Genomic DNA, 22,865 nt, shown 5'->3' on the forward strand with positions numbered 1-22,865 from the left:
TTAGGAGTATTTTTTTCACAGATCAAAAAATGGGTGGTAAACTTTATGTTTTATAAATATGGCCCTATGGCTTGTTCTCTCCGAAAGCCTGGTTTTCCCTGTAGATTCGCACTCAAGGGGCAAATCTTTTTTAAGCAAGACAGTTGTTTAATAGCAAACCCCGATGACTGGATATCATATATGTATAAAGAAAATGCCTACGAACCCAATATCAGGGAATTTCCTCCTTGGCATGCTGAGGACCAGCCTCCCAATCCCTTCTTCCCAACAGGTCCTTGACTCTCGGTACCAATTCCACATTGTACTCTCTCAATTTCTACACATTCATTGCTTTAAACAGTTTATTTTTTTATGCAGGGATGCATAACATTTAAGATTGCTAAACTGTATTCAGTGCTCCTAAATGTCCACAGAGACATTCTGCACGTGGAAGCAAAACTAATCCCTACATGTTTCTGAGTCAAATCCATAGTCTACATTTTCTATAACAGTCAAGATTCAAACAAAAGACTGAACCACTTGTATTGGATTCAGAACTAATTTGAACTGGATACTATTCATACATTTAATGTGTGACAGAATTGTTGTTATCATAGGAACTACTTAAGAATGGTTGCATTAGGATCAAAACACCCCCTATATCAAGTAGCAAGTAACACACTGATTTTTACATCGGCCAAACTTAAACAGCCATTCAAAATAAAAACTGTAATATTAGATTTAAGTTTTCTAAGACTGTAAGAAGGGGCGCCATACTTTGATGTTTTAATAATATACAAAGAACTGAACTAACCTGAATATGGTTCAGCTTGCAGAGATATTGTAGAACTATGCACAGCCTACTGGTTGCCACAACATTAGTTCAAATCAAAGTCTCCACAAAGCTTGATAAAAGCATGCCAAAGGAAAACAAAAGTAGCAAACATTGAACAAAACAATCTAACGTCTGCCTTCTACCTTTCAATGACACAGAACACGGAAGTCTACACATTTGTAAACCACGTTTCTTTCAGCTTTCAATCAAACTGCATAATGGCATGAATGAAAGGATTTGAAGTAAAATGTTTTCTTTGCAGTATCAGTTGTATTTTTTGAGACTGAATAGAATTTCTTTTGTGAAGCTATCCTTAGGTAGGTACCACATCATTTTGTGGTGTCTTAATAATATTTATCTAATATTATGAAGCAGGGTGGATGTTAGCCAATTGCTTAACAAGGTGTTGTTTATGGGTGGTTGTACATCAAGTCTCCAACAAGTTTATATTTAGCAAAACGACACCCTTTTAACAGTACAAAATCAGGCATCATTGATCTGAGAGAAATACAAATGTGTAACTAGTAATCAGTTAATCTGTGGGAAGCAAATGATTAAGTAATAATTCAATCAAATCTGCAATGCTCACAAAATTTTAGATTGGAATCTAGAATATCTGCACCATTTCCATACATTTCACAAAGACAATGGTGTCAAATGTGATGACTGGGGTCAGCAGAAAAACAACAAGACATACAAAAGATTATAACAATATACAGTAAAAGAGATTATAATCTTCAAATATATATACACATATCAACTGCATGAAAAGAGCAGAATATATTTAATTGAAAACTTTGATGTGAGATTTTTAAGCAGCATTATAAAATGTTACCAGTTCTAAGTTTGTTTGTTTTTTGTTACAAACTTTAATGACAAAGGACTGGATTTTTTTTACTGATATTATACACTACAGTGACTCCCACGCTGGGTTCAACAATATAAAACAAATATTTGGGGAAAAATGACTGAACATACACAAATGGGAAAAGGCCAAAGTGCTGATTGTGCTTGTGTGGCTGTGGTGAATGTAATGGCCTTAAAATTGTATAAGGCCATGCTTGATGAATGACATTTTACCACATAGTCAGCACTCACTGAATTAAAAACATTGTGTTGTCTCTATCCCTTACTCACTTGATTTCTAGATATGCCCGTTTCTAGTCTCCACATTGAGCATGAAGTGAATCGGGGATTAGTTTCTCCCCCTGAGAATCTAAATAGAAGGTTAAAGATTCAGTTTCCTTCACTTGTCTATGTCTGATACACATCTAAACTCAGATCAGACAATTTGATCTTCTATGAACTCCTTTTTTTGTGCGATTCCAACGTAACAAATGTCTTCATAGGTGACAATTTATTGTCACACAATAAGAGGAGAGGTATTACTGGATAGCTTCTATTGCTGTGCAAAAAATGTTTATTATAAATAAAAAATATATAGATCCCTACCATACGAAAATAGGCAGCCTTGACACTGAGATGGCAACACCATTGGGGAGGTGAAACCGTTTGAATGTTAGACCATTTACATTTTCCGATGCACAGGATAGATGGAGAGATATCAATTTTTGGATTGACACAGGCATTGGATTGGATCTATAGATGTGCACTGGATTGATTAGATGTTTCCACTTTTTAAATCAGAAAACGTTTAGTATTTGTAGCAATGTTAGTTTGTAAGGTGAACAAAAGAACTGAAATTCTTTTGTAAATATTAATGAAACAGACCTAGACCAAATCAAAACATTGACCTACCTGCAAATCTATACTACAAACCTGCACCCAATGGCATTTCAATTTAGAAGTTATGTATATTATTTCATTTGTGCATTTATTTATAATTTCTTATCATAAAATAAAGCATGACTGGGTACTGGCAAGGTTTTGAATTGGTCTAGGCCTAAATCATATTATATCCTACTCTAAGTATTAACACTAGACATCTTAATTCATCACAACCAAGATTATAGTTCTTTTACAATATGGTGTTATTTATAAACAGGTGTTACAGCTGGTGAGACTGATACATTGGGAGTTTTGCTTTAATCTAAACACCGGTAATGCCCAAGACTACCGAGTATAATGGGATTATACCTACATTTCTGCAGGGATTAGGTTCAAACCTGTGGAATTGATTGAAGGAAAACCATTGGCGAATACCTGCAACATAAATTTTTTTAAGAGTTCTCAAAGAGTCACACTGTTTTACGCTATGCTCTTTCAAATTAGACACTTTAAATCAAAATGAAATGTTTTGTGTGTGTATTAAATAAAAGGGTAATCAATGTCTGTGGCTGTCAAAAGATACAATAATTTGATTTAACAGCTGTGACATCTAAATTGGCATCAGAAACATTGACAAGGTTTTCATCTGGCATCACTTTTCACCCTGATGTCACCAAATTGCAAAGAAAGTATATGCATCTTCATGTCTCAATTGCGAAAAGTAAAATTGTAGGCAGATGCTCTCAAGTGTAGACTTGGTTTGCATCCAACAGCTATGGTAATAATGTCTGTGGTCTTGGTTCTTGAACTTTAAAGGGAACGGGACTTATTTATGTAGACACATTTCTAGACGCACTTGTTTGATTTTTTCCACTCTGTTTAGAACTAATAAAATTGGATTAGTTTGTTCAGAAGCTGGAAAACTATTTCCAGGGTCATTTGTGCTTTGACACTCAACCTCAAGGGCTCATACCTCTGGAGCCATCAGGCCTGGAAAAGCCTGCCATTAACTTTAAAGCTTGTTACTGGATCCCTTTACTGTGAGTTGTTGTTCAAGTAATTCCCAGAGTAATAGCTTCTGCAAAATGGCAGTGGCATAGACCTTTTATCATATGTTAAAGTTCAAAGGTCATACATTTAATTTACTATTTTGCTATACTACTAAATTTATACCTTTAATATAAATGTCAAAACAGAATATTCATATCCCTAAGACAACTTAAAATTACAGTGACAAAGTTTGCCATCTTTATCTACACAACCTTCAACAGTGTGAAATATCATACTGTAAGAAAGCCAAAATCTAAGCACAAGTATGCAAGAGAACTGCCAAATATCACAAACAAATATATAGCGATTTTCAGCTTTTTTATGACAATGTAGCCAATAAATGCCAGTTAGTAATATGCGTTGAACAAATGAATCATTGTCTGAAAGCAAGTCTCTATTTGACTTGTTACACAGGGGAAGTATCGTTTTCTGTGCACTGAAGAAAAACCAAAACACAGCATAACCTTAGCCTTCAGGTACAGCGCAGCCAGGAACCATGAGAATTTACCTAATATGGTGCTTATATGGCAGATATATTGTGTATCATCCGAGCTTCAACGCCTTACACTGCATAACATTCACTCACAACCCCCACCCCGCACAGAGCCGTACTGGTGGAGTGGAGGGGCAGGCTTTCCCAAACATAAAAGCAAAGTCATGTCCGACTGTATATTCGAATGGATCTCTGCCCTCTCGTTTGATCGTGAGAGATGAAGGACCATCTCAGCTTCTCTGGGTGAGGGCCAGGTCTTGGCAACAAGAAGATATTAAACCACCTTGAAAACTGTAGCTTGAAGATCAGAGAGGTTATGAAGATTATGTAGTTAGAGTAACAGAGTAGCTCAGATCTACGTTCACAGTCACAACCAATTGAAACTTGCAAAGATTCCTGGTTGAATCTGTCAGTCTTACACCTTACCTTGAAAACAGGAGGGAATCATTTCAAGTTAATTATTGCTTTCTTAATTGAAGAACAATTTATAGCTCAATCATTGAGAAATATTTTAACTTATGAAACCCGTGCACAATACAAAAAAATCATAAAACTGGATTAATTTATGGAAAGGATTTTAAGTAAATGTAAAAATGAGTTTTGAAGACTTTAAAGTAGTTCAATAATAGGAAAGCAGTATACATTGAAAGTGGCGTAATCAGAGAACACTCTGCACTCAGCTTGTAGCCCATTCTCTGGCATGCACAATAGGCCTTCATTGGCACACAGTGCAAACAGCAGGAGAGGAAGACAACAGTCATTAGTTTCCATTTAAAGCTTAAGAACACATGAAGGTTTATTTACTTAGGGTTAGGGTTATGGTGAAACCACTATTGCAACTAAGCATTCTGTTTTTCTCACAGTTTTCTAGATTAGGATTATCACATTCACACATGAAAAATGGGAACAAAATTAAAACCTTATCAACTGCAGACACTGCATTTTGGCTTGATTATGCTTTCTCACAACATCCCATATTTCACTGTGTGCCAGCAGCAGTGAATGTAATGGGTATACTTTCAGTTACAATGCCATTATTTATTTCATTTAGAGGCTCCATTTTACTGTGGAAATTGAAACACCAAACAAACAAAATTGCCATTAGTGTGCTTCTGGGGGTTCTCTCTAAATTGAGACTGGTTTAATTAAAATACATTGTCCATGTCGTACCATAAAGACGATCTACACTATACAGTGTAGATCAGTTTATCTACGATTCTAAACACATTCTGCAAATAAATAGCCCATACTGCTACCAAACATCATGTATCATACCCACTAATGAGAAGTCTTAACCCACTAGTAGTAAATAATTAAAAACAGGACCTACATCATTGTTAGGCCCAGCTGCTCTGTTCTTTGTTTCCAAACGAGGTCACCCTGACCCAAGCCCTGAGCTAATGCCACACTTGGGAATTAAGAAACTGGCTTTGATACAGTATGTTCAAAGCATGCTAGAGAAACTAGTATGCATGTAGAAATGCACAACTTCAAAACACCAATGACCTGTTTACCATTGGCAGGCTGATTTGTAACTTCAAGGCAAATTCTTTTCAAAGTCTTCACTACTTATTAAATTACTTCAACCAATATTCTTGAAGGCCTAGATACATAATCGATATATAGGAATCTGATATGCTAAGAAGCCTACTGGCTCTTTAAAAAGTCTTTTAATACCAGTAAACAAAACAAAAATATATATTGTAAGCATCCAGGAAATATTATGAATCACTTTAGCATTTATTACATGTAAAACATTTAATATATTGTAGTAATATGTATTACAATTAAAAGTAAAAAGCATAAAGTGAAGTGCCCTGGACTCTGGTTGCCTGCTAGACAAATGTACTAGATTTGTTTGAAGAAGATTTATTTAATTGATTTGGATTGAGATATACAAGTAATGGTGTTACATTGGCTGGTGATTTGAAAACAATTGTGCTATTTAAACCAAAACAGATGATCTCCAGACACAGGCAGACACGTGGTGAATGAAATGTATTTGTAACAAATGCAATGCAGTTCATGTTGAAAATAAAACCGCTGGCTGCAAGTATACAAACTGTGACACAGAACTTCACAGCACCCTATGGGTAAAAAAAAGATATGTACTTAATTCATCACTGTCATAATGTAGACATTGTGGAGAATTATAAAAAATAAAAATGGCCAATTGTATGCTTGGGTATATCAATCAGAATACAGAATACAAATCAAGATTGTGGTGAAGCTGTAAAATACTCTCTCAAGGTCTGGAAACCATGTAATATAAATGACAGGGAGGCCTTAGATAAGGTTCTACAAGGCCAACGAGACATATTCCCAGGGCAAAAGTAGAAAGATATGATGAAAGACTGAAATAATATATATTTTCAGACATTATAAGCTTACCTTAAGGTTTTCACAAGTATGGGAGGAATAAATAAGGTGGAATCATTTTATAGAGGAAGCTTTAGAAGTGATAATTTAAATTTTGTACAAAAATGACAACAGTAATTAGACAGCTGAATGGAAAACAAACTGATTCAACCATAAGCTAGATGGTGTGTCAGTGTGGTTTGTACAATTCATAATTGTAGGACTCTTGTGAATTCTAGTGGGTAGTGGTTAATTCTGATTCTGAACTTTGTGTTCAATGCACTTAGCATTGCCCATGCTTGCAAATATTTGAGTTTAGTTATTTATTTATTTTTAGTTTGGCTTAGTCATTGCCTAATTAAAGAGTCATGTCAGTTAAGGTTTATAATCAGGCAGATTAATTAGTGACTTCCTGCTGTTACTTTGAGAGGTGTGTATATTGAGTGCAAAGCTTTTCCCTGTGAAACTCACAGTATTTAATCAAAGATGAGCTGTGGAAACAGATCACCCATTCACTGCAAAGGTAGGAAGAGTCAGGGCAACACAAACAACTATGCCATGGTCAGGGCAGTCATTGAATGTGAATCCCATCAAGCACATAGACCATCATTGTGAAGCACTGCCAGTAAACTCTGTTCCCTGAACTGTGTCATCCAGACAGTGTGGTAGGACTGGGCCCCAATCCCATACATTTGAACCATAACACAATGTTACCACCTTATGATTTCATTTACTATTTATTGTTCCAGAATAAACAGAGTCCTCTCCCAGACTCTGTTTCCTAAAACCTAGTCTCTACAAAAGCTGCAACCTGGTGTGTCTGTCAAACTGAATTTTAATCTTGCTTGCAATACTGAAGAGCACAGCTAGAAATGCATTCCTCTTCATTTTTTAAATTGCAATGCTGCTACCTGCTTTTTTTTCCCCATCACAGAAAAACTGGTCTATCTGGTCTGCCATTTCTTATCCACATAGTTTATGCCTACTGAACCTCATACAAAAGCTGGATCTAAAAAGAAGTCTTGCTTGCTGTCTCCATCTATACTGCATGCTATGCCTGCACTTTACTGCATCCTATCCTGCCCTGCCCTGTTTTAGGTTCGTAAATTTAATCAAACTTGGTAATCGACTGCTAGCTTGTTCCAGGTCTCCATCCTTCTGACAGGGGAATTCACACCCTTTACAACGGGACAACAGCTTAATGGGAGTGACTAGGAACCTCATTAAGCTTCTTCTTGAATTTCTATGGAATTATAAAATGAACCTGAAATATTTTCAAATATGGTTATTTTCTTATGTTACTAAATTATGGTCATGTAAATTGTGAACAGCACTGAGATATTGATAAATCTGACTCTGTGAATCAGTATCTCAAATGAGTCTATTCAACGAGCCCATTAGCTATATGTCGATAACAAAATGAAATGTTTTCCTTCCATCCATGACCTGTTACTGCATTTCTATGTTATCTTTAACTCTCTAGGAATTCATATAGACATTCCCAGGCAAACTCATACCCCTCCCCATAAACGTTGTTAATATGTAACAAAAAATATTCTGGTCCTTTTTACTATGCTGTACCTGTCTTTAACAGTACCAATTTTGTTCTACTAAAAGCTTGATAGATAGGGAGAAATGTAAAACACAGAAAAACACAGGAGGAACAGGTAAATGAAAGGCTCAAAGAGGAACAGCAAAGTGTGAAAAATTATTTCTGATATTATAATAAGCTGTCTCCCTCTATTGCATAGGTGTTAGTTTTAAACCCTTATGTTCATGACAAGTTTCTAGTTATCAGGCTAAAAGTCCTTATACCATGTTAAAGTAAGCGCATGTAAGTATGGTTCAGTTCAAAAGAAGAAGAGAGTATATTACTGGCAGACGGAATACATTTTGAAATATCTGAGCCCAATAATATCTGGATTTTTTAATTATTATTATCCACTGACAGAGCATTGTAATTGAATAGCCTCTTCAAAGCAAATCACACTTTGTGCAAGACACTGAAGCCTGTAATAGCTGTTTTCACACAGCATTTTTAGAATGGACTAATAATAAGACAGGTAATGCATCCAAGATCTAGTCATGTGTTGTGTGTGAAAAGCATCGAAATACTTCACTCTCAGCTCTTGTTGCACTCAGTTATCTTTCTATATACTTATGTCTTTATATAAAAACTGAAATATTGTTAAATCGTTTATAACATTGTAAGAAAACTAAAAAGAACAGAATCCTTGTCTGCACATTGCTCAAAGTGACTCATACGATAACAGCAAATTCAACAGCAGCTTGAGAGATAACATCAGCATGTTGAAACCATACTCAAAATTCTGCAAGACGTGTCTAAATAAAATAATACATGTATGTCTTGCTTCAATAAGTGGAATATACCTTTGGAATGTATGGCACTGAATAATAAAAGGGACAGAAAGACAAAATGCAACACAGCTACATTTAAAATATTATACACATTTAAAGAGAAACGCAACTAGATCTACCCTTCCCTGTACCTGAAAGATGTATACATATTTCCTAATTAATTCTAAACATATCCATACAATCCTCATTGAAATAAAAGTTTGGATTACACACTTTGCAAATAATCACAATAATGTATTTTAACCGGCAGTTTAAAAGTATCTTAACATCCCCTGTAGACCTAAACATGTTATTTTCAGCTGCTGAATACTGGAGACATTTTACGATCAGTAAACAGAATTAAAATAACATTTAACCTGATAAGAAGACCAAATGGTAGTACTCTAATTATTATATGTACATTGATCACAATTTTAAATATATATATATATATATATATATATATATTAAGTATTATAAGTAGCTTAAATGTATAAACAGTAGTTAGCATTAAGGATAAAAAGACCACCTGCACAGCTATGTCTTTTTAACTTATGAGTCTCCACCCCCCTATATCTTTAAAACGCGTATTGATCTTTTCCTGACAGTGTTAAGTTCACTAACGCATCTTAAAGAGTTAACTTGGATTTTCAATTGCAAATCACAGCTTCAGGCGCATGCAAACACAGTGTATCGACTTGGCACCCAATGTAACCAGCATACCATACACATCAGGACGAAATCAAATCTTTGCACCTTCAATCCGAAACCGCCTACTTTGCACCCCATGGACACGGGTACGAGTGCAGTCCCACGACACCCTTTTCTAACCTGTCCTTCAGCTCGGATCAGTGAGTCAGTGATACAGTGTTGCTGCACCTCTGGAAAACCTCCGTGCAGGCGTCTCTGCTCTTCCTCTCCGGAGTGCATGGTGTGATTTTATGTTACTTTGCCCGAAGGAGCAACACGATCTACAACTCTGATCTCAACAAAAGTGACGGGGGGGGACCAGCAGCCTGAAATCAGGACCCAGTAAACCAGGTACAGTGTCAGACCCAGGTAGTGAGAACTGAACTCTCAAGCCGCGGCGAGCGCGGTTGCGTTCCTCCACAGACAGCCGGACTGCCGTCCACACAATCACAGCTGTCGGCCGGTGAACGCAACCATTGCGGCGAGAGAGAATAACCCACCGACCGCCTGCCAACCTCCTGCCGCAGTTTCGCGTCCAGCTCAACTCCTTGAGTCACTGCAACATTTCATTGCGTCGGGCAGACCATCCAAAAAAGTTGTCCTCTCTCAAGAGACGCATGCAATTTGCATTGAAATGAGCTGATCCAATTAAAAAAACGAAGCTAAACCAACATCAACATGTATTAAACCCCCGCTTTAAACAGAGAAAAGTGTAAACAAATGCAAAGCCGGGGGAAATCAAGCCCCAGTGCGCTGCACTCATGCGGAGCGCACTTTTTCAATGTGCAAAAGTAGCTCCAGTACCTTCACCTCCAGACGACTACGGGCGCGGCGGGATGGCCGAGCCGGGGCCGGGGTGTGGGAGCTGCACGCCTGCGCGGCCGCCTCGCTGTGTGGACGCGGCTGCTCTCTCACCAGCGGGCCCGTGCGAGCGATCCGCGCCGCGCGAGCCGTGACATCAGCCCGTCGCCGTGGCAACCGGAACTCCACCTCGCGCGCGGCCCGTTTACCTGTCGGGGGCTGCAGAGCACGCGCGCCCCGAGCTGCGCCGGAGCGGATGCGTCCGTCTAATGTGCTGCCCTCGACTCTTCACTGGCTTCTAACGTGCAGATTTGTTGGAGAGACACTTTGTACTTCCATATGTAAGCATGCATTTCTGCAGCAGGGCTGAGAGTCCTGAACTGAAACGCCCTCCTATTCAGCACTACTGTAGCTCTTGTCATTTATCTGTCCGTTTCCAGCAAATCAGCATCCCCCCGGCCCCTCCCATGCTATCACATCTTTTTTATTCTTTTCTTCTCTTAAGACACAGTCTAACCAGATTGAATGTAACTGCTCTCAATCCCTTCATTTAAAGTTACATTTTAACCTGACTGCTCGGTGAATTGCATTATCTGTGGCAATGGTTGAGTGTTTCACTGTCATGAAATGTTTAAATCCACTGATTTCAGCATTGTACCCCCTATTACAGATTCCAGCTCCGTGTAGGGACATTGGACTGCATTTCAATGATTTGCCCGCTGGAACTAAAGATTTTTCATATAGGCTATCTGTTAAGAGGTGCAGGTTTATCAAATCACTTGTAAAGGGTTGATACCACTGGTATCAATTCCTGATCATAAAGAAGATTGTATCAACATGGCCAGTCATGGGCAGCACTCCTGCCCTCCACTCCCATTGCCTTTCTTGTTGTAATACTATTCACTCTAAAGGGTAGTGACATGATTAAAGAAGGGTAAATTGATTCAACCATTTACTATGCTTCTCAAAAGACAAAATATGGTAAAGACTACAGTGTTTTCTCATCAGCAACACCTGGTTCAATCCCCTCCCCCAATTTCCCCCCCAAGCACCCTGCATCACCTCGACTCACTCTCACACGTACACAGACCATGTATTAAACTACTGTGGGCATCATTTCACCAGACTGTAGCCATATTTCATCATCTATGTGTGTCCACTAAGTTTTAATAATTAAAATAGATTCCTAATAAATACATGTGGGGCGCTATTATTGACAAACTCTCAGGCCTACCTTGTTTTAGAGCGAGCCTCCACCGCTGCACTGAAGATTTCAAGGGTATCCTAATAAGACCATAAAGCCGTACTTAAAATTAAATGTCAAATGGAAAACAACTCGGCTGGAGCCAGTAACCACGGGATCAGCACAAGGTTACTTGTGGGGAACAAATGCAAAACTAGCAGATAGTAATTCTGATGATGACAATAGGAAGGAGGGGCTTCCACACTGATACAACTGTATGATTGAATCTTGTTGTTTGGCCTCTATCATTTCCTAAAAAGCAAATTACTGCCCAAGAGTTCAGTGATCAGGGTGGAATTAACCTGCTGACATTCATCAGTAAGTGGTATTTCCTGTATCCAGATCATTCCAAAAAGGACAATCTTTGCAGTGCAACCTACTATGTGCTTTAAATGTACGGATAAAGAAAATACATTTTAGTCCAGGAGGTTTTGGATTCAACTTTACAGAACTTAAAAGGTATTCATGGCCAAATATATTTTATTTTCAGAATTACGAGGAATTGAAATCAATTCAGATGCAATTTGCAAGCGGATTAGACATTTATCAGCCTAATCCTTTCAATTAGTTTTGTGTATTGCTATAGTTGTGTTGCTCTTTTTGCATCTGCAGAAATATAAGATTGAAAGAAAAAGAAAAAGAAACATTTTCGATGTGGCACAAAGGGTATACATGATTACATGTGATTTGTTACTAGGCATTTGGTGCATTTAAAGTTCCACATTCATATCTGATTTAAAACAGAATCTTAATAAAACTTAGTTGATATGAATAGATTTTCAGACATTATAATGTTGTGCAATACTTGATTGTTGTTAAATTAACCACAGTGAAAATTTTAGTCTGAAATGGCCATAGTTGTAATCATTGCCCTTGCCATTGGCATTTGTGGGTTAAAGAGTTGCACTGCTTGTAGGGCCTGTGCAGTCAGACCTTGCTCACAAGCTAACCACCGTCTCAGGCACAGCTCCGGGTGATGCACATCGCCGCAAACGAGTGACAAGCACACTATGCCAAACGCTTGCCTGATGGGGGGGAGCTTGAGCACTTTCAAGTCTAGTAAAGTGACATCACTGTAACGATCATATACACAATGAACTGCACATGCACCTGAGGCTACACTGTAACCTTTGCAAGCAGGACTGGAATAGATGTACAAATATAACTGTACAGGCTGTAAATTATATATGAATCTATTTTTCATTTAATATATGTTTTTCCTATGGGCTAGAAAGAATAAATAAATAAATTATATTATGTACACAAACTGGAAAAATAGGTCAAAGGGCCACTCCTTAGTAACACACAACCAGATTCATGGCCTGCTTTATATAGCAAACGATTTTATATCCATTACTATTACCCAGAAAGAAAACCATAGAATATTTCCATGGTGAAAAGGATATTCTAGAAATTACCTAAAGGATGTTTTTCTAATTGTATTATATTTGCTGCTCTGCATTTCCTTTCATTCCATTTTATTAAATACCCTGTGTAACTAAGAGATTTAATTTCCTTTTCAATTTAATAATGGAAACAACAGTTTTATAATATTAAGCTGAATACCACAGATCCCCCTTGATTGTTTCCAACCGAATGCCAAGGATTTGGAATAGGTCTCAGGAGTTAAGTATGTTAAATAAACCATTCATTAATCAGACACGGGTCAGACCTTCGTGTTTTCATACGACTTTTCACATTGATTTTTGTCTATTGTATCTTTAATTATGTTTTATAATTAGGAATGAAGGAATTAAATGGTTTTTGTTTATTGTACAAATATATAACATTCTTAGAGTGGGCTGTTGATGTGTTAGTTGTCCTGTGTGACCTTTTCACAGTGTTAACATCAATCAACATACTTGATATTATGTAAACAGTCTGAACCATATTGACTGAAAAAAAGAGTATAGGTAAATAATTAACATTAAACTGCTTTAAGTGTTGACTGTTCCCACATGTATTTGTGAACAGCAATAACGAGCTTTAAATTCAGCCAAGAGTTGCAATTTTATAATGTGTTTTTCCAGAATACTGGCAAGCAAAAAGTAGTTGTAGTTGTAGGCAAAGCCTTGAAATAATAATATGCAAAAAATACTAAACTACCAAGCAGCTGTGCTAATTTAATTGAACTAATACTGGTAGAGTATTAAGTATTCTAACTTACAGACAGCCCATGGGACAAACTAAAGATTACTTTTACTTTAGGCTGCTTACAAGAACAACCCCTAGCAGAAGCGGACTGTGTAGCTGTGGAATTGGTCTCTCGGTCTTGGCTCGTTTTGCCAGACCGGTAGTGCAGTGATCCACGGAAGCAGACTTGCCTTGTTTCGGTTCCATTGTGACAAGTAAGCTCCCTGATTTGTCACTAGTCCTTTAAGACAGAAAGAAAAGACAATCTTCTCCATCTAAGAACACACCCATTTATACGTATCCACCCTACCCTCAGGGAATAGATGCTACTGTCTTGAATATCCCGGAGTTTGGTTTACTGCACTTGACAAACATGGTTGTATTTCTGAGAAGCGCTGTCCACAAACACGACTCGGTTAGATTTTGGACAAATAAATCTAGATCTTAAATCTAGTATAGGGAAAAACTACAACAGTGACTTCCATGACCTCTTCAGACATAATCAAATAGCTTCCTTCCCCTAGAAGTTCTCTTTGTGAGTCACTGTTAGTTAATATGTCTTCTTCTGCTGTAATACTTTGGTTTGGTTGGCAAGAGAAATGATAATCAGATTGGCACAGTTTTCTCCCTGTAGGTGCTAAGGCCAATACTTTTATTGAACAGGAATCAAGCTTAAATATTTGTTTTATACAAACTCTGGTAAACAAAACTGAGTGGTTGTGTTAACTATTAACATAATCAGTTGCTGTCAGAATCTGTATTTTCTTGTGGGAAGTGATTCATTGGGGAAAACATTAAATTTGAAAATATTTTGCTTTATCCAGTCTATGTCTGCATGTTGTTTGCTGTAAACAACGATACTGTGTACTGGGAGGAGTATGAAATACAATTACCGAGGGAAATGACAGTGCAGAATTTTTGTCAGTTGAATGCTTTCTTGCACAAAGACACATTTTGTTGATAAACTAGTGTAGCTGGAATATACAAAGTCTTACACTTCTTAAAGGCTGAAAGTGACACAGTGATGTATATATACTGTGGCACCGTGGGCGGATGGTGACAGTGCTGGGCTCCGTGAATAGGTGGGGTCTAGTTGCTAGGTGCATACAAAGGCAGGGATATGGTGAAAGGAGGTGATATTTATTTACAGGTGCTGGTAGTCACACACAAAAAACAAAAGACAATCCTAGAAGCTCACTCCTTCCTGCTCTCTCTATAAACAAACACGAACAAAAGACACACAATTAAAATTGTAATTGAAGTCCAAAGGTCAAAGGTCAAAACAAAAGATCACTACCAGGTCTACCTGCCTGTCTTTCTGCCCAACTGCCCGTCTGCCCGTCTGCCCGTTTATTGAATTAATGATAATAGTAATAATAAGACAAAGAAGAAGAAAAAGACTGTAACTGTATTGTAAGGAGCTCGAAATGCCTTTTGCAGGTAACCTACCTGCTCTCTGAGTCGCTCCTGGTGTCCCATAATAGCAGAAGCATGGTGCGGGTATTTCTGCTTGAGATGCTCCAGAAAAGCCTCTCTCTTCTTGTCCATGTCCGAGGGCTGCATTCCCAGAATCTCTTTCGAGCTCCGTGGACCTCCTACAGTGTGTCTTCTTGGGATGTTTCTGGAAGGTTTGGGGTCGGTGCGATTACTCCCATTAGCCACACTCTGCTTTTTGCTGAGGTGCTCAGCATCCTCTGGTGAAGTCACTCTCAGATTGCTTTTTGCTTGTTCTGTGAAGAAGAAAAATAAAAATACCATTAACATTCAGAACATTTTATGGTGTGGTTGGAAAAGTTTTGCATAATAATAATAATAATAATAAAATGTTGATTCCTCTACTGCTGTTAACTGATTTCATTTGCCCATTTCATACAGCTGTCTTCTATAATGTAATGTACTATGAAAACAAAAAGTAATGCATTTATACATTTATTATTAATAGTAACAAGTGTGTGTGTGTGTGCATGTGTGTGTGTGTGTGTGTGTGTGTGTGTGTGATTTAATGCCTTGATATAACTAAACTCCAAATGTATTCAGTGGCTGATAATTTAACAATTTAATGTCAGACTTTTGTTCTGTTTCTGTTCAGTTGTGATGGATATTACTCTTTGAAATGTGAGAAAAAAAAATGTTTACAGTAAGCAGAGAATTCATTTGATTATCAGCCAGTAGTCAACAACCTGTATGTTCATACATTAGCAGACTGCAGGTTTGTTGACATACCAGTTTGAGCCCAATCAGTCAGGGTTATTATTCAGGAGCCAAAAAAAGAGTGAACTCCATTAAGCATTTACAGAGCAAAAACTGTGCATGAAAAATAGGAGTCAGTAGCAAAAATACATGCCAGCCAGCCAGCCAGCCACAAATTAATTAAACAGAGATAATTTAGGGGTGTTGGTTTAGGCTACCCTCCAAAAGTTGTTTCCTACCTAATTAATCAAATTCACCAATAATTACTCTCCCCATAACTGGAGAGATATAAACTGTATTCAGCTGTTTTGCAGCCATTCAATTTACTGTGACTGAGAGTGCTTTCATTTAGAAAATCTCAAAAGTGAATGCACACTTAAACAATTATCTTTACCTGAGTAGGAAAAAGAGGTAATTACGATGTTAAAAATGAAATAGTGAAATCTCTGTTGGCTACACTCGCTAAAATAGCTGGAACATAATCACCTTGGATCATAATCTCTATGTGTTTTTACCACAATGAATGAATTAATTAATTAATTACTTAATGCTATATGATCAGTTCAACTATAGTCATCATAAACTCCTGCTATCATTGTGTTAGAAATCCTAATTTAATACGCGCTTAGGTTTTGCAGTGTGTGCTATTATGTTTTTAGAATTGAAAAGATACACAATATTGCACTTGGCATTTTTGCAAGACTGTACTGAACTGGTTCTCAAAAGCTCAATGAAATAAGTCTGTGCCAATCCTTTATTTGGAGAATGAAACTGTGACATCCAAAGGAAACAGTTTGTTATTATAAATGTTGTGTTTACTTATTAGAAGTTAATGAATGTTATGGTATTTCATATTTATTCCTATTGACAGTCATTGTATGTGCAACATATACAAAATGAATAATAATTCAATCTGCATGTTGCCTGTCACAAGTTCATTTCTAATTTAATCTAATATGACGATGTCACCTTAGGGAAAATCAGATGTAATTATTGTCCAGGGAGAATTTCAGTTATTTTGGCAACTGAGCAAAAGATACTGACATACAAAATTCCTTTTTTTTCTTTAAACCATTTATTAGAATATTCTGCATTAATGCAAATGTTCTTATAACAAAAAGTTGCTGTGTTCATCCTCAAAAAAGCATTTGCATTTAAACTATACCTTTTAATAAACCCATGTAATTATTCATCACTATGTTAATAAGAGATGCCTAAAGAAATGCATCATCCCAAAACAGTTTATTTGGTGCATACATCAGCTTTGCTAGAACATACATTGTGATTTGAGCTACAGCATGGGCCACTCAGTGCACAGGGACAGAGGAGAGGTATGTATGATGCAGAATGCGCAGTTGTGACTTTAGCAGGTCAGGATGAGGTTGTCCTGGTAGCTTTGTAATGTGATACTCTATACCTGCACCTCCTGTGTTGTATGCCATACTTTTGGTGGCTACTTTTGACTTGAAATGAAGTCCTGCAAGTGACACCACTCTGAGAACAGCGCACCACAGTTATCTTATCTATGCATGATATATAATCAGTAGTCCAGAACACAACCCATCAAATCTGTTGAGGATTGTAAGCTTCATTCAGGTTGTAAGTGGCTATTCTATTTCACCAGTGTCTGACAGTGAAACAAACTGATTAAGCAATTAGACAGGAAAGGCCCAATGTAGGAATGCTATCAAAAATGCCCATTGTAATATAGTGCCTTCATTGGGGGAGCAACTCTTTATTTTTGTGAGCTAGTAAGTCAATAACTTTTCATTAGGAAACTAATATGTAAAAATACAAATACAATTCCAGATATCATCTTAACTGCCTTTGCCTTTCAACCCATAACATGAAATGTAATTTGACACTGATTTTCAACATATCATATCTCATACTTTTTACATACTGCTCAGGTAATATTTTAGCCATTTGCATGCATTACTGAATATGCCTATAATATACTTTATTATTTCCTTAGTTATATGCATGTGCGGTAACGCTTTTGCAATGAAGACTGAATCCACCACATTAATGAATACTTTATATTCTTGCAACTAATTCGCTCAAAAAGTTTAATTTAACATGGCACACATTTTGTGTAAATTAACTGAAAAAACATTCATTACATTAATTGCAGCTTCGGGCCTGAAATGTAATTTCCTTCTATCAAAACCTGACATCCCTTCTTCTGTTTATAAGCTTTGGGTCACAATAGCAATGCCATAAATGCTAATTGCAGAGTCATTGTACTTGTCCATCTCTTTAATCAACTTCTAGGACTATTTACACTATATCTACAAACCTGAATGACATCCTCTCTGTGAGAATGTTTTGGGAAACTGGTAGACTTCCAGTGAACGGTAAACAACTATTAAGCCTTTAAGACAGCATCAGTTCTTCTAGGTACACTTGCACACAGTTTTTGAAGGAACTCGGCAGGTAGGTCGTCCCAAACATCTTGGAGAACTGACCACAGTTCTTCTGTGGATTTAGGCAGCCTCAGTTGCTTCTCTCTTCATGTAATCCCAGACAGACTCGATGATGTTGAGATCAGGGCTCTGTGGGGGTCATACCATCACTTCCAGGACTCCTTGTTCTTCTTTACGCTGAAGATAGTTCTTAATGACTGTCGCTGTATGTTTGGGGTCGTTGTCATGCTGCAGGATAAATTTGGGGCCAATCAGATGCCTCCCTGATGGTATTGCATGATGGATAAGTATCTGCCTGTACTTCTCAGTATTGAGGAGACCATTCATTCTGACCAAACCCCCAACTCCATTTGCAGAAATGCAGCCCCAAAGTTGCAAGGAACCTCCACCATGCTTCACTGTTGCCTGCAGACACTCATTCATGTACCGCTCTCCAGCCCTTCGGTGAACAAACTGCCTTCTGCTACAGCCAAATATTTCACATTTGACTCATCAGTCCAGAGCACCTGCTGCCATTTGCCTGGACCCCAGTTCCTGTGTTTTCGTGCATAGTTGAGTCACTTGGCCTTCGGAGGTATGGCTTTTTGGCCGCAAGTCTTCCATGAAGGCCACTTCTGACCAGACTTCTCCGGACAGTAGGTGGGTGTACCAGGGTCCCACTGTTTTCTGCCAATTCTGAGCTGATGGCACTGCTGGACATCTTCCTATTGCAAAGGGAAGTAAGCATGATGTGTCTTTCATTTGCTGCAGTAAGTTTCCTTGGCAGACCACTGCGTCTATGGTCCTAAACGTTGCACATCTCTTTGTGTTTCTTCAAAAGAGCTTGGAGATCACATCTGGAAACCCCTGTCTGCCTTGAAATGTCTGCCTGGGAGAGACCTTGCTGATGCAGTATAACTACCTTGTGTCTTGTTGCTGTACTCAGTCTTGCCATGGTGTTTGACTTTGGACAGTCTTGAGCAGCCTCACCTTGTTAGCTGAGTTTGGCTGTTCCTCACCCAGTTTTATTCCTCAAACACAGCTGTTTGTTTCAGTTAATGATTGTGTTTCAACCTACATATTGAATTGATGATCATTAGCACCTGTTTGGTATAATTGTTTAATCATACACCTGACTATATGCCTACAAAATCCCTGACTGTGTGCAAGTGTACCTGGAAGAATTGATGCTGTTTTGAAGGCAAAGTGTGGTCACACCAAATATGGATTTGATTTAGATTTTTCACTCACTTTGCATTTAGTTAATTGATACATATAATCTATTAACATGTCTATTTTTGAAAGCATTCTTACTTTACAGAATTTGTTCACACCTGCCTAAAACTTTTGCACAGTACTATATATATATATATATATATATATATATATATATATATATACAGTGGGGGAAAAAGTATTTGATCCCCTGCTGATTTTGTACGTTTGCCCACTGACGAAGAAATGATCAGTCTATAATTTTAATGGTAGGTGTATTTATATATATGGAATGGTTTCGACAGCTGCTTAGCTGAGCCAGTTTCTTGTCATGATTCTTACTGTTAGCAGAGGCAACCTAATGCCAACATAAACACACATGCAAAACAGACTGAGCAGCCATCACGGACGTGTGAGAATTTCAATTAACATTGAACAGATTAAAAATGAGGAATGATCTGTATGTTCGCTGTTTGAAATGACAATATGAAGGGTAAGTGATAAAAATAGAGGTGTGATAGTTTGAGTATTTTGTCTTGGTTTTTCTATGTGCATACGTACTGATGAAATATAAAGGTTACAAGTTAAAACCAATAAGCATAACCAATAAGGCAATAAGCATGGGTTATTATAAAAAGTGACAAATGTATAATACATTTTATTTTGAATTTTAATAGGGTATTTTGGTATTCTTCATCAAATTTACTTTTCTTTAGAAAAAATGTAAACTACATTATTTTTGTCATAGGAATCACCAAGAAATCTTCTTGTCTAATCAGCAAAAATACTGCTTTCTATTTACACTTGCTGGTTGCCATTCTCCATCAAAGTGAACTTTGTCCTTCTGCTGTGTTTCAAATGTTATACAATTTTGGGTCTGTCTTCAATATTCTCTGACATTTACAGATGAATGATCTCTTGCCTTTTGTCTATTTAATTATAGTCTCTGTGTGGTGATAGTATTGCTAGTATTTGGTCAAAGCTCTTTTCCCTGGGAAAGTTAGTTTTTTGTACCTACTGGGGATCCAAGCCGGAGTGTGCTTGTTTTTCTACACTAATATTTGAATTGAATCAATTTTTGATCCCACATAACATTCAATGAATAAGAATATACAAACACACACACGTTTGTACTGTATGCATATTATTACATGTGTGTTTATGTATGTCTATGCTTATTTATCCCTTTGCAAGAAACACACTGAACACCTAGACCACAAAACTGCTATACTACAATATGAGCTAGAAAGTACAAGTCAGTTCAGGTCTCCCAGGAATTCTGTGCAGTTGAGTTTATGAGATCTTACTGATTTACCTCTGGGATGCAGAACTGCTATAACTGTACTGCTAAACTGATTAAAATAATATTGGAAATGATGTTATTAAAGAACTTACATATACTTATATATATTACCATTATCCTACCCCAAAATTTGGAAAAAAGCAGAATTCTGTTTCATCATAAAAAATCTAAATTATTATTATTATTACCGTTTGACTATCTTCTGGTATAAGTGCACATTAATATACAGTTTGTTTAGTTTTCTAAGTAGGGGCATTTATTTTCTCTCTTAGCTCTAAATCCTCAAGCCAAGTCTGTTAATTTCAGCAGTAATTAAATACTGAAGGGAAACATATAGAAACTGCTTCTGTTGTGTGCGCTGGGGATCAGATGTAGTCAGGTTTAAATGAAAGTGTCTGTGAATCTCCTGAGGCAATCATTTGATCCAAACAGTGATCACCAGTGAAAATGAACTTGGTCCCCTTGGTGCGGTGGGTAGAAATAAGACAGTATTTAATGAATTACAATCTCCAATATCATGTAAATCAGCCAGACACCAGCATACAAGACAAGGAGCTCCACTTCTTTTCTGGTGGTGGGACCATCACAGTATGAAATAGAATTGCAATAGAATCACTTCAGTGAATAAATAAAGGTCAGATCGCTCCCCAATGGAAAAAAGCACAACATTAATATGTATGTGTCTGTTTCTGCTTATATTTGGCTTTTGCAACATATATTCTTGTAGGTAGCTATGTAACAACATCTTTTTCAAGAGTGCCTTGATAGCACACTGACTGTCTCTTCTGGGCAAACAAAATCATCCCTAGTTTATCATTGTGTTTTACCTTGTGTTTTACAAGGGGCATTTCATTAGGTATATATAATAATAAAAGTAGTGCTTCTTTAACAAAATCTGAGACACTTCACCCCATGCTGCATGTGCCTTCACATAAACTTTTTCTTTGGTTTCAGTCTAAGAAAGCAGAACTGAATAAACTAACAGTCTTAAACATGATTTTGTTCATAGTGTGAAAGCTTAAACAAGAAACAAAGACAAAACAAAGCGAAACCAAAGCCACACAATAAACCATCTGTTGGAAATGCCTTGAAACAGCTATAGTTCCAAACACTATTTAAAAATACTCTGTCAAATAAATAAAGAACAATCCCTTGGCCTTTGTGGAGAAACTGAGATTGGTAAACTCCCTTCAGTCCAGTTTAAAGGGTTAATATAGATTAATATTGAATATATTAATGCCTCCAATTATTCCTCAGTGCAATTATCTTCCATTGTATGTTGAAATAATGACAACACTAACACTTCTCCATATATTTCTCCTCTTTCCCTTTGTCTCTCTGTCATTTCACTTTCTCATACTCTTTAAATATATTATTGAATTGGGCACATCTAGATAGTGAGATAAAAATATTAAATTCCAGTCTCACTTGTTTATTAATTATAAAATATATTAGATGTTGTAATTAAGGTACAAATAGACCCTTACAAATGGTCTGTTATTATGTTACATTAACACATAATATGTGTTTTTCTCTAATTCAAAAATGTATGAAGCTTTCCATAAACAAATGTGTGATAACTAGCTAAATAATTCTACAGATAACCCTATCATAATGGGAATCTGCATAGATTCACAATATGTGTATTAATTCCAGATAATATCTGCAGATTTTGGTGAAGCTATTAAGAATGGTCTAAATTCCCAAGATCTTTCAACTTCTGGATTCCAGAATAACAGCAATCTTGCCTTCTTATTTGCTTGCAAAATATATATTTTAGTCCCATAAAATTGAATTTAAGTGATTAGAGTGAAGTTATATGAGAGGACTGGCTAACTAATGTTGCTTCATTGTTTCCATCATGTGGAACACAGTCCTCTAATGTTACAGGCAAAGATTTAAAGAACTTTAAATGTCTGGATCCTCAAATCTTATGGGGTATACATTTTGGAAGTAAATATAACTTTAAATAAATGTAAAACTTTTGGGTTTTATGGTTGAATAGATTTTGTAACTGAAGTAAGTATCATGTTATATCTAGTGGACCATAAGCCATATCTCAAAAGCAAAATAAAAAATAAATG

At 37.0% G+C, this 22,865-nt stretch overlaps 1 protein-coding gene across 13 annotated transcripts in view; it reads right to left on the reverse strand.

Moving 5' to 3' along the window:
- kiaa1217 (KIAA1217 ortholog) overlaps nt 1-22,865 on the reverse strand; it is a 222,712-nt gene that overhangs the window by 63,341 nt on the left and 136,506 nt on the right. For 10 of the 13 annotated variants that reach the window (XM_066718324.1, XM_066718300.1, XM_066718333.1 and 7 more), the window contains exon 2: nt 15,118-15,398. In XM_066718324.1, the coding sequence (XP_066574421.1) occupies nt 15,118-15,398 (281 nt within the window). Of the gene's footprint in view, nt 1-9,632; nt 9,943-10,295; nt 10,422-10,501; nt 10,640-15,117; nt 15,399-22,865 lie in introns of those variants that run through there. The other 3 variants (XM_066718360.1, XM_066718378.1, XM_066718352.1) reach the window with 3 other exon arrangements.

Source organism: Amia ocellicauda, chromosome 2 (assembly GCF_036373705.1).
Source record: "Amia ocellicauda isolate fAmiCal2 chromosome 2, fAmiCal2.hap1, whole genome shotgun sequence".
NCBI classification, from domain to species: domain Eukaryota; kingdom Metazoa; phylum Chordata; class Actinopteri; order Amiiformes; family Amiidae; genus Amia; species Amia ocellicauda.